We start from the raw sequence: 13,134 nt of genomic DNA, 5'->3' as shown, positions 1-13,134 counted from the left end.
TTTCTGGCGGAGATTGTAATACTTAGTCCATAGTTCACTCACATCATCTTCCTTACCATATGCCCGGGTAAGCGACTCCATCATCTGATGTGCGGTAACCCCCGTATGCTGATCTTTATACATCTTGATGGTAGTGGACGCAGGCGGGCGCAGGCACTCCATGATTCGTTGTCTTTTCACCTCATCAGGACAGGTCCACTCTTCCAGTACCTGTGAAGCATATTCCTTCCAAACATCAAAAGCCTCTTCACCAGTGGGAGTAGGGTTTACCCCTGAAAAGAGCTTTAACTTGCGGTATGGCTGAGGGGAAGGGGATTCGTGCTTGGGCCTACCCAGTTGTTGGATGGCCTGGGCTAGTAATTGGATTTCTCCCATTCTACTGGGGCTGGAGCTCCGTCTGCTTGAGCGACAATTAGCACAGGATAATACACTGGCCTCATCCCCGCATACACTTTCTGGTGGGGACAGGGACATGCGCATACTAGTCTCTAGCAGGTCTGTTCTGGGGCTACAGGGTTCGGGTTTTATCGGCATTTCAGGATATATAACAGGACACCCTGAGCTGAGGGCCCCGTGGAAACGCAAGTTGGATGGGCCTTGCTGTGGCGACAATTCGCATCCCCCAGTGATTAATACGGTGCACCATGACCCGTCGGGGTCGGAGCGGCGACCCAAGATTCTGGCATCTTCTAAGCCTGGGTACTGCATTAGGATTAAACATAGTTCATAGGATGAGGCATTGGCGGGAACTTGTCCTACAGCAAGGGTTTGTGAGGGCGGGACTTGCCTTTTTACCGCCCACGTGTACACCTCTTGGCGGGAAGGTAACGTGTAACCTAACGACATTTTTGCTGAGTTCGGGCACCCCAGGTCTCACTCTCAGCAGCGCCTCCAAATGTAACGGGTCTTCCCTATGACTACCGCCGCTACTACGTGCTGTGCAACCTGTGTGGCTCTCAGGAGCCTAAGCCTCCGCTTGGGGAACCTGGGGTACATCTTTATCATACATCTCTAGGTGCAACGCCTCCACCTGGGAGGGATCCCAACGGAGTGGGAGGAGGCCCTCACAGGAACAACCACACAACACTACAGAATATAAAACAGGACGGGCTTTACTGCATGGAAACACACAAATCACGTAACAGCATAACATCAAAACAGCATAACATCAAAACAGCATAACAGCATATTGCGCCACGGCGGACGCTAACCACACTATGCGTCACGGCGGACGCTATCACCTCTAGGCGTCACGGCGGACGCTAACCACCTCTAGGCGTCACGGCGGACGCTAACCACCTCTAGGCGTCACGGCGGACGCTAACCACCTCTAGGCGTCACGGCGGACGCTAACCACCTCTAGGCGTCACGGCGGACGCTAACCACCCACAGTGTGACCCCACCCTGTGTCCAGTAACCCCCACCCAAATGTCTCGTGTTCTCGAAGTCAAATACCACTGTACAGGTGTGTGTGTGTGACTGCGCAGCCACTATGTTTGGTGATAGGCCTGGTTGGTGCACGTGAGTTGCAGGTTACCTGCCCGGGCTCCAGCCACGGGTACCGCGATATAAATCCACACGATCCGACGGGGTCCTCCACACCGCGTGGGTTGAAAGTCCAGCGCAACAATGTCACTCCTTGTCGCAGGGTCTTGGGTGGTGTTCTGAGCCCAGAACCCACCTCACAGGGCCGCACGGCTTCAACACTGTATCCCTGTCTATTCAACCAATAAATGGGGCAGTGTCCCTATCTAGGGCCTGTCCCTAAGCTCCACAAGCTAATAGATGGCTCAGGACCTAACTGGGACCTTGGGGGCTGCTGGCCTAATGCAGAGGGTCACTCACCCCTGCATCTACCTCCTACCCCTAGCTGGTCCGGATCCTGAGTGAATGCGTGGCTGCAAAACCCCGCGAAATGTATCTCTTTGCTAGCAGGGGAATCTGGCCTTCTGATAGGCTCCCTGGCATCAGGTGTCTCTGCCCCTATGCACCCTGGGGGCTGGCATGCTCATCTCGCGCATGCGCGAACTATCTGGTCCTCCCGCGCTGGGTTGGGGCACTGCGCATGCGCAACAGCCCTAACATGGCGGCGCCCTGCTTCCCGAGCCGCCGGGCCGGTAGCAACGCGATCGCGGCCTTAGCGACGGCCCGATCGCGTCCCCGGCAACCGGCCTGCTCGCCGCTCGCGTCCCTAGCTACCAGGGATCGCTCCTTCGCGCACACGGCCCCCCTCACTCCCTCGTACACAGCGTCGGCCGAAAGGGAGGAGGGGGTCAGCCATGACAGGGGGGAACCTGGCTACATTTAGTAATAAGGTGCAGCAGCTATAAGACACACATCCTGTTATTTAAACACCTTGTACATGTGATACAGGAGCCTATGTTCCTATATTATGTCCCCTATCCAAGGAGCCAACTTTATACCTTTTGAAGCACTCTGCATTGAGACTATTTTTTTTGGTGACCTCACAGCTAAACACTACTTAGTATGTGGACGCGCTTTATATGTTTTTTTTATGCAGTTTTTTAGATCAACTTTTTGTCTGAACCCCTTTTGGTTTATCCCCTTTAAGAGATTTAGTGCTCCGGGTTTGCTTTTAACATCCTGCAGTTTCAGTATAAACTATAATAATGGGAGTCCGTAGCCCTTATAGGTATATACTACCAGGTCTATATATTCTACTGAATAGGAAATTACCTCCAAGAGACTCTGTTAAACATCAATATATGTTTTCCATCAGGGTCAGCAATTGATTCACTGCTATATTATGTTAGTGTATATGTTTATAAGTAATGTGTTGTTCATTGGGATTGGCCATGGATCTATTAACACCACTCCTGTTTTTCATTATTTTGTATTAATTACCAATAAAAGATTTTATTGTAGGGGCGTGCCGATGACGTCATCCAGGGTAGTCGGGTAGAGGGAGAGCTCTGGAGACCCCTCTGCATAAACACTATATTAAAGCGATTTTCTCCGATAGAAAAACCCCCAAAAGGCTCCCATTCACTCCCTAAAACCGCAGGGATGTCTAACAAGGGGAAAAGCCACCAAACCCAGGGGGTTGGCAAATTCTTCACTTCGGCAAAACAACCTGCCGAGGCGGGAGGCAGAAGGCAAGATGGCGCCCGCCCACCTGAGGCACGAAGCAATCAAGGCCTCTCCGCACCGGCAAGCCCTTCTGATAACCCCCCCTCCCAAGACGGGAGGATTACTAAGGAGTTCCTTGAGGAGCTCCACGCTAAGCTCCAGAAATCGCTGGAGACAAACATCAAAGAGGCAGTGGCTGAAATTAAACGTGACATACAGGGCCTACAGGAGCGGACCACTACACTTGAGGCCAGGCTGGATGAGGCCCTCCAACATCAGGCCGAAGCTGATGATGAGATAATCCGCCTAGGACAGGAGATTCTCTCCCTCCGCGATGGCCTAGAAGACCAGGAGAACCGGGACCGCAGGCAGAACCTGCGGATCCGCGGGATTCCTGAGGCAATACAGCCCACCCATCTAAAGGCTTACCTTGTAGACTTTTTCCTCGCTGTCGCCCCTGACCTTGCCTCCCATGACCTGGAGATAGATAGGGCACATAGAGCGCTGGGCCCACGGTCTGAGGATCCAAACCGCCGGCGGGACGTGATCGTGCGCCTTCACAGTTACTCTGCTAAGGATAAACTGATCGGAGCGTGCAGAGACAGGGACACGATCACGTTCCAGAATGAGCCCCTGCAGGTCTATAGCGACCTCTCCAAACAAACAGTGGACCGACGGAAGGCGATGCGCCCCCTCACTTTACTACTCCGGGACAAAGGCATTAAATATAAATGGGGGTTCCCGTTTAAACTTACCATCTTCCACAAAGGTAAATTTCTGGTCATCAGACTCCCGGAGGAAATGGAGTCACTGGCAAAGACCCTGGGCCTTCCCGCCGAGCCCTTTCAAAATGTCCACCAAACCGGCGACAGACCTCGGGGCAGAGAGGACCCTCCAGTAAGAGCGTCGGAGAGACTGGCGGAGCAAAGGCAGTCCGAAGACAGATGAAGGCGACCCCCTGGATTTTATGGAGGTCCTCCCGGGAGAACAACTCCAACATCCCACAAAATGGCGCCTGGAACGACCCCAACGCAGGATCCGAACGGATCCACACCTCTTACCTCCACTCAGGGCTCCCCATTGACTCCCAGAGGACTGACAGCCTTAGTACCTCGCTGCACTTCCCGGGAACCAGCCGCCGCATCGCGGAAACCCGAAGGACGAAGCCCACCTCGTGCGAGCCGAATCCCTACAAGATGGCGCCCGGAGAACCCTCTTCTCGTCAAGGAGCACCACGCGGTGTCCAGCCTGAGAAGATGACGTCATCACTCGCGGCCGCCATCCAGACGACACTTCCCGCCGCACCACGCTACCCCGGATTTGGAAACCCTAAGCTTTTGGCAGCCACAGTTATAACCCGGTCTCCAGCAGGAGCGCTGGCCCCCTCCTCGGCTGAGGGGGGTGCGCCAAGGTTTAGCCGAGTTGCCCCTCGCCGTTCTCATGGACCAGACCATCCCCCCCCCCCCCCTTGGTTTTTCGGTCAAGAGCGGGCCTAGGACGCAAGACAGTCCAACCGCCCCCAAGGGAGAGACACCCAGAGACGGTCTGTAACACTGTTACCCCCATATACCTTCCCGTTGGAGTTTCCCCCGTTGTCCCAAGTTTTACATTTCACCCCCCAATTGAACTAATGATTATGTACCCTGTTTAAGAAGGTCCCATAGAGAGAGTTGATAGGAACCCCCCCTCCCCTTCCTCACCAGCCCCCCCGCCCCCCCCTCTGTGTTCTCCCCCCCCCGCCCCCCCTCTGTGTTCTCCCCCCCTCTGTGTTCTCCCCTCCCCCCCCGCCCCCCCCTCTGTGTTCTCCCCCCCGCCCCCCCTCTGTGTTCTCCCCCCCTCTGTGTTCTCCCCTCCCCCCCGCCCCCCCTCTGTGTTCCCCCCGCCCCCCCCTTTGTGTTCTCCCCCCCCCCCTGACCTAACTTGGCAAATTAGGTCCGTGAATATAGGCAGGCAAGCTATATCCCACAGTACTGTCACAAGGATGTATACATTGTCTGCTCCAAAATATTTCTCAGACACCTAAAGGATTGATAAGAAACCCTTCATAATGATTAGGCTAAGTGTCCAGGTCGACACCCCCTCCCCTTCTACCCCCCCTTCCCCTCCAACCCCCCCCTCCCCCCCATCACCATCTCCCCCCCCCCCTCGCCATCTCCCCCCCCTCACCATCTCCCCCCCCCTCACCATCTCCCCCCCCCTCACCATTTCCCCCCCCCTCACCATCTCTCCCCCCCGTACCATCTCTCCCCCCGTACCATCTCTCCCCCCCGTACCATCTCTCTCCCCCCCCAGCACCATCTCTCCCCCCCCCCCAGCACCATCTCTCCCCCCCCCCAGCACCATCTCTCCCCCCCCAGCATCATCTCTCCCCCCCCAGCACCATCTCTCCCCCCCCCCAGCACCATCTCTCCCACCCCACCTTCTCCCCCCTCCTCCTCCCCTCCTCCCCCCCCCAGCTACCCCGCCTTCCCCCTCCCACCCCCCCCCCTTGACGGTCAGGCGCTTGACCACTTATCTTTGCTCCAACCGGACTAGGCATGCCCGGGAATATAGGCAAACATGCTACATTACACAGGTTAGCATGTTAGCAACACCGCCTGTATTAATGCATTTCCCTGACACCTAAATGATGAACTGTGACCCCCACACAATGTATACAGCCTATTGTTCAGATTGATACCCTGTCCCCCTTACCCCTTCTCCCCCTCCCCGCGTCCTCCTCTTCCCCTCCTCCCCCCCACTCCCCATTCGTCCTCCCCTCTCGTCCCCTTCTCCCCCCCCCTTTTTTTTTTTTTTTCCCCTCTCCCTACTCCCCCGCCTCCCTTCCTTCCCCCCCACTCCCCCCCTGACCCCCCTGAACAGGTTTGCCTCCCTTTACCTTAGCTCCGCTAAATAGGTCTGCGAACAGGGGTTTGAAAGTAGCGTTATTCAGGGTGCCCATGAGAGGCCACAGGATCTCGGTATAATTGCTATTGTTTGCCGTCTAAACAAATGAATGTGAACTATGTATAATGAATAGGATGTAAGGTCTCAATCGATGCGGCCCCCCTTCCCAACCCTCCCCCCTCTACCCATTTTGGCTGTTCCCCTCCTGTACTAACCTAAGAACAACACACGCGACACCCTCTAGAGGGTTAATATGTCCCACCAAAAAGCACTAAAGATAGTCTCCTTAAATGTGAAAGGGCTTCACAACAATAGATAACGACGATTAAGAAAACAGGGGGAGATGTTGTTTTCCTCCAGGAGACGCATTTCACGTCTCAAGAGCCGCCTAAAATCTTTCAACATGCGTTTCCACTGAGTTACTTCTCGTCATTCAGCAGCAAACGCAGAGGGGTCGCCATTTTGATCCGTCAAGGCACCCCATTTAATTTAGCGAAAATACAAGCAGATCCTGAGGGAAGATTTATTGTGGTGTACGGCTCACTCTCCGGCATGACAATCGCCCTTATTAACCTATATGCCCCAAACGAGAATCAGACAGAATTCTTGAAGAAAGTTCTGGAAGAAATTGACCCACAGTACCTTTCCTCGCTACTTATCGCTGGGGACCTAAATATGGCTCTCAATCCAAAAGAAGACAAATCGAGCCACCCTGGACGACAACATTCCACTCAGTCACAAAGACTGGGGAAAAAATTTAAGGACATTGTGGGGGACTTTTCTCTGGTGGACATTTGGAGAACACAACATCAGGGGCAAAGGGACTATACCTTCTACTCGGCCCCACACCAGTCTTATTCCCGTATTGACTACTTTCTTACTACCAAGAACATACTAGAGGCCACCTTAGACTCAGACATCGGCCCTATTACGTGGTCAGATCACGCCCCTATCACCATGACCCTATCCATTCCATTTGGAAAAATTATCTCATATAGCTGGAAACTAAATGATTCCTTACTGAACCACTCCGGGACAGTGATGGAACTCAAAAAGTCTCTCAAGGAATATTTTAGAATAAATAAAGGCTCCGTTACATCTCCGGCAAGCCTGTGGGAAGCCCATAAGGCGACAATTCGAGGAACTCTTATATCAATTGCCTCCCACAGGAAAAAAACTAGACTGAAATTAACTAAAGAGCTTACAGACAAAATAATCATTCTAGAGCAGCAGCATAAAAATAATCCCTCCCGGAGAATTTATAAACAATTGACAACTGCCCGCAATGATTTAAAAATAATTCAATTGGAAACTGTAGAAAAAGCTCTTAAATGGACGGGTCAGAGGTACTATGATAAAGGGAACAAGGCTGACAGACTTCTCGCTAGTAAGTTACGAGGAATACAGAAACGGTCACATATAGCGGCGATCAGGAATAATTCTGGTGAACTCCAATATAACGAAAAGAGAATAGCAGAGGAATTCACCAAATTCTACTCCAAATTATATAACTTAAGAACCCACTCTGCTAAATCTAACATAGCGAATTTGGCGTCAGCCGTAGACTACTTATCTGACTGCGATCTTCCATCTCTAACAGAGGAAGAAAATACTATTTTAAACGCTAAAATTACGCTAGAAGAACTAGAAGCGGCCGTTAAGGCCTCCAAGATATCCAAGGCGCCGGGCCCCGATGGTTTCACAAATGCCTATTATAAGAAATTTTTCCCCATCCTGTCCAGACACCTATTAAGCTTGTTCAACTCATTCTTAGAAGGGAATCCTATCCCACCCACAATGTCGTCCGCTAATCTGGCTATAATACTGAAAGAAGGGAAGGATCCCACCCAATGTGGCAGCTACAGACCAATTTCACTGTTGAACAACGACCTTAAATTATACAGTAAAATTCTGGCGAACAGACTTAACCCTATCCTCCCGAGACTAGTACATAAGGACCAGGTCGGGTTTGTCCTGGGCCGGCAGGCCTCAGACAACACCCGTAAAATCATTAACTTAGTTGACCATGCCCACCTTTCAGGCTCAAAGGCGATGCTATTAAGCCTTGATGCAGAGAAGGCATTCGACAGAATCGACTGGCTGTTTCTAGACCAAACATTGATAAAATTTGGCTTCAGAGATTCATTCCTAAAAGGGGTTCAAGCACTCTACCAGAACCCGTCGGCCTCAGTACGACTCCCAGGTGGAGGCCTTGAACGATTCCATATCAAAAACGGCACCCGCCAAGGATGCCCCCTTTCCCCCCTTCTCTTCGCCCTCACGATTGAACCGCTGGCGTCTAAAATAAGACAAAACCCGAATATTCAGGGTATCCCAATCGACAAAGCACAATACAAAATTTCCCTATTCGCTGACGATATCATCCTCACCCTGACTAAACCCCTAACTTCCCTCCCTAACCTTCAGAGGGAACTGGCGGAGTTTGGTAGGGTGTCAGGATACAAAATAAACAGCGACAAATCAGAGGCCCTAAACCTTAGTCTCCCAGATCCCGAAGTCAAGCTCATCAAAATAAATTTTAACTATAGATGGTGCCCTTCATATATTAAATATCTGGGAATTAATGTATCAAGGCACTATCGGGATTTATACCGGGATAATTACCCGAAGCTATGGGACAAGATCAAAAAGGATCTAAATCAGTGGGAAGGTTACCAGATATCGTGGATCGGTAGAATTATTTCCACTAAGATGAATATACTCCCAAGAATGTTATACCTCTTCCAGACACTACCGACCCACGTCCCTGGCACTGATCTAAAACACATACAGACCAAATTGTTCCACTTTATTTGGCAGGGCAAGAGACCCAGAGTCGCTAGAGCGGTCCTGATGGCGGCAAGATCTAAGGGAGGACTGGGAGTTCCTGACCTACACAAATATTATTTGGCGGCACAACTCAAGCAGGTAGTAATGTGAAACTCTGACCCGACCCGTTGTAGTTGGGTGGAAATAGAGACTCGGTGTGCCAAAATGCCTTCCCTGCAAGCCTGCCTCTGGAGCCTGGACAGAGGAGAGGGGCCCTCGCCCAATCTCAAATTACAAGCCGCACGTCACACGTGGGACGTATGGACACGATGTAAATACAAATACGGCCTCACCTCCAAAAGCTCTCAGTTGACCCCTATCTTTAACAACCCGAAATTCCCCCCGGGATGTGGATCTAAGCTGTTCGACCAATTCAGCGCGCGGGGTATAGAGGCGATTGCGGACTTACTGAGCCTAGGGAGGCTTCTGAGCTACCAAGAACTGAGGACCAAATATAAAATCAGGGAATTGGACACATTTAAATACCTTCAAATTAGAAATTTCATTAGAACAACATGCCCTCTTCCAGAATACCCCACTCTCACGAGGTTCGAACATCTCTGCGAGACTAAGACCCACCAGAAAGGTCTAATCTCGGACATATATGGAGTCCTGGAGCACTCATCAACCCCCAAGGAGCATGATTACATGCTCAAATGGGCAGCAGATCTAAATATAAATATAGATAGAGAGACTTGGGAAGAAATCTGGCAGGCGGCTTCGGATACCTCCCTATGCACCACAATAAAGGAAAACATTTATAAAATCTTGTTTGGCTGGTATCTTACCCCAGCACGATTAAACCAGATCTACCCTCAGGCATCCGACTTATGCTGGAGAGGCTGTGGTCATAGAGGGGACATGGTCCACATCTGGTGGACCTGTCCAGAAATTGTGAAATACTGGGCCAAGGTCCAAATTCTGATAAAAGAGGTCACCGACCTGGAACTACCTATCGAACCACTGACCTACCTGTTGGCCGCACCTATGTCAGACATAGTCCGGCCTACCAGGAAATTAATATCCTTCATTCTCACTGCGGCCAGATGTTGTGTTGCAGCCTCCTGGAGGAAAACAACCACCCCGGCAATGGGGACTATCGAAAAAAGGGTCGGAGAGGTACTGATTATGGAGCGGCTAACTGCCACTGTAAGGCAAAAACTCCAGGCCCATGAGGATATCTGGGAACCCTGGAGCTCCCGCTACAGGCCCGGTGGCCCAACCCCGGGGAGACGGAGGGTTACCCCCTCCCCTTAAGAGTCGAGAAACAACCCCCGACAAGACATCCCCAACAGCCAGATGGGACACCCCTCCCCCCCCCCGACCCACCCCTCCCCCCCCTCCTCCCCCCTCTGCCTCCCCTCTCTGGAGGCACTCCCCCCTCTTTTTGACAACAGTTGTAGTCAATTTCTTTCCCCCCCCCAAAAAAAAAAAAAAAAAAAAAAAAAGATTTTATTGTATCTAGTTCATTACACAACACTGAGTGCATTAGAAAGGGATTCTTTCCCCCTTTTTTTTATGCATCAAAGGATTTGACAAGATTTCTACCACTTTAATTGAGTTTTCCAGCAAGTGAGATTTCTTTTTAAATCTTTAAATACTTTGATTCACTTTAAATGTATGATCCACTACATCTGCTCTCCCGGCCCTAATGCTGCACATGTTGTGCTAAACCCTTCCTTTGTACAATGTACATCTACAGTTTACTTTCATCCTGAACTGTTTGTGATATTCCAACTTACCTCTCCTGCATGGCCTTCTGTAAGACAGTTTGTGTAACTGTGACTTTTTTGTCTCTTGTCTAGTTCCAATAGCACCAATAATCCCCCCATGCCAAGATTGCAAGGTTGCTTTTAGCAGTCAGGATTACCTCCTCAAACATCTGAAGTTCAAACACCCAAATGAGTATATGGAAAAGATGAGGACAGAACAATCTTGCAACATTCCAATACATGTAACCGAAAATGCAACTTTCAACCAGTCGAGGCAATTAATAAACAATGTAACTGCTTCTTATTCAAAAGAATATATATTGGAAGGTGCCACCGGAAAAGATCTTGGAGAAAGTGGGAAGAATCTGACTTGGTTATCAGACCAGAACCTACAGAAGAGGACACACACAGGGGAGAGACCACATGTATGTGGGAAGGGATTTAGTCAGTTATCCCACCTGAACATGCACAATAGGACACACACAGGGGAGAGACTGCATGTATGTGGGGAATGTGGGAAGGGATTTAGTGTGTTATCCCACCTGAACATGCACAATAGGACACACACAGGGGAGAGACCGCATGTATGTGGAGAATGTGGGAACGGATTTAGTCAGTTATCAGACCTGAACATTCACATGAGGACACACACAGGGGAGAGACCGCATGTATGTGGGGAATGTGGGAAGGGATTTAATCAGTTATACAGCCTGAACACACACATGAGGACACACACAGGGGAGAGACCACATGTATGTGGGGAATGTGGGAAGGGATTTAGTGATTTATCAAGTCTAATCAGACACAAGAGGACACACACAGGTGAGAGACCACATTTATGTGGGGAATGTGGGAAGGGATTTAGTGATTTATCAAGTCTAATCGGACACAAGAGGACACACACAGGTGAGAAACCGCATGTATGTGGGGAGTGTGAGAAGGGATTTAGTGTGTTATTCCATTTGAACACACACATGAGGACACACACAGGTGAGAAACCGCATGTATGTGGGGAATGTGGGAATGTATTTAGTCAGTTATCCAACCTGAACACACACAAGAAGACACACAGGTGAGAGACCACATGTATGTGGGAAGGGATTTAATCGGATATACAGCCTGAACACACACATAAGGACACACACAGGGGAGAGACCACATGTATGTCGGGAATGTGAGAAGGGATTTAGTGTGTTATCCCACCTGATCAGACACAAGATGACACACACAGGGGAGAGACCGCATGTATGTGGGGAATGTGAGAAGGGATTTAGTGTGTTATCCCACCTGATCAGACACAAGATGACACACACAGGGGAGAGACCGCATGTATGTGGGGAATGTGGGAAGGGATTTAGAGACTTATCCAGCCTGAACACACACAAGAGAACACACACAGGGGAGAGATCTTTCTCTAAAGCCAGGCATGTTTAGGGATAAGCAGAATCCAATCAGGAACTGGAGCACAGCCTCATCAATGCAACATGGGACACAGAAATGTATTTCAAGGATTTATTGGGTTAAAAGAACATAGGGAGAAAGTCCTGACAAGAACTCTGACATGTTTCACGCTCAGGGCGCTTTATCAAAGATAAAGTTTTTGTCAGAACTTTGTCCCTATGTTCTTTTAACCCAATAAATCCTTGAAAGAAATTCCTGTGTCCCATGTTGCATTGGTGAGGCTGTGCTCCAGTTCCTGTTTGGTTTCAGCTTGCTGTTTACTTACCTGGAGGCACGCCATTCTGGAGACGCTGTAAAGGTCTGCATATACCTACTCTGACGCCTCCCTCTGGCACCTGTGGAGTGAGGCTGCATGCTCAGTGGAGGGGCTGAACGGCTTGTGAACAACCTGACGTTCACAGAGGGAGTGCATTAACATCCACTTTGCGGTTAGGAGCCCTGTTATGAGCTAGCCCGCACGACTGGGGATTACATCTTTCCTTGGAGTGACGGATGACCGCACAGTGATCCCCTTCCCTGCTACTGCCGTGGCTTTTGGCCCCTGGGATCCTCTGAGCGAAGTTTTCATGTTGACGCAAGGTTTTGGATTCTTGGAAGCTGTCAGAAACGTACCTGTAGTCCGTGAGTAGCAAACTACAACAGTCTTGTGCTGAACGAGATCAGCCAGTTGTTAGTTAAGACACATTATATCTATTTCTATAGAGACATTGCTTTATATGTACACACTCATATCCAATGGCCTGCACTCCTATTTTGAGACACAGGTGAAGACCTCATTTAGATCTATTCATCTGTTCTACAGCGCCTCCAGTGATACACCTTTTTAGTTTTTTTGGAGCACCGGATTAATGTGCTTTGTATAGTCCATTACCTTCTATGTTTAGGGATTACCAGCGACTAAGACGCTCACATATAAGTGTACACGTGTGTCTGTGTTACGCTGAATCACAATGCAAAGTGACTTTAGTTTATGGTGCATAAAACAAACTTATAACTTTTTAAATGCTGGTTATTTGTATCATTCTTCTATTTAAAGGAAAATGTTCTTGTTTTATATTTCCATGCTGTTGGTTCTAATAAAATGTGCGTTCCCCATTATGCTGAAGTGGTCGGTAGCCTCACTTAGCTGTGAATTGGAATAGTTTCGCCGCTACCA

The 13,134-nt window shown here is 50.0% G+C and overlaps 2 protein-coding genes across 2 annotated transcripts in view; both read left to right on the top strand.

Moving 5' to 3' along the window:
* Window positions 1-12,003, top strand: part of LOC142498180 (uncharacterized) — a 49,409-nt gene extending 37,406 nt beyond the window's left edge. The window contains exons 5-11 of the mRNA XM_075606691.1: window positions 2,968-3,454; window positions 3,527-3,771; window positions 3,879-4,491; window positions 8,018-8,166; window positions 8,940-9,076; window positions 9,866-9,924; window positions 10,611-12,003. Coding sequence (XP_075462806.1) covers window positions 2,968-3,454; window positions 3,527-3,771; window positions 3,879-4,491; window positions 8,018-8,166; window positions 8,940-9,076; window positions 9,866-9,924; window positions 10,611-11,593 — 2,673 coding nt within the window. The 3' untranslated portion in view covers window positions 11,594-12,003. The remainder of the gene's footprint in view (window positions 1-2,967; window positions 3,455-3,526; window positions 3,772-3,878; window positions 4,492-8,017; window positions 8,167-8,939; window positions 9,077-9,865; window positions 9,925-10,610) is intronic.
* The window catches only part of LOC142497974 (uncharacterized), a 364,739-nt gene that overhangs the window by 158,694 nt on the left and 192,911 nt on the right, over window positions 1-13,134 (top strand). The window lies entirely within an intron of this gene.

Source organism: Ascaphus truei, chromosome 6 (genome assembly GCF_040206685.1).
Source record: "Ascaphus truei isolate aAscTru1 chromosome 6, aAscTru1.hap1, whole genome shotgun sequence".
NCBI lineage: Eukaryota > Metazoa > Chordata > Amphibia > Anura > Ascaphidae > Ascaphus > Ascaphus truei.
Note: the sequence above shows the minus strand (reverse complement) of the source record. Positions and strands in the feature narration are given on the sequence as shown.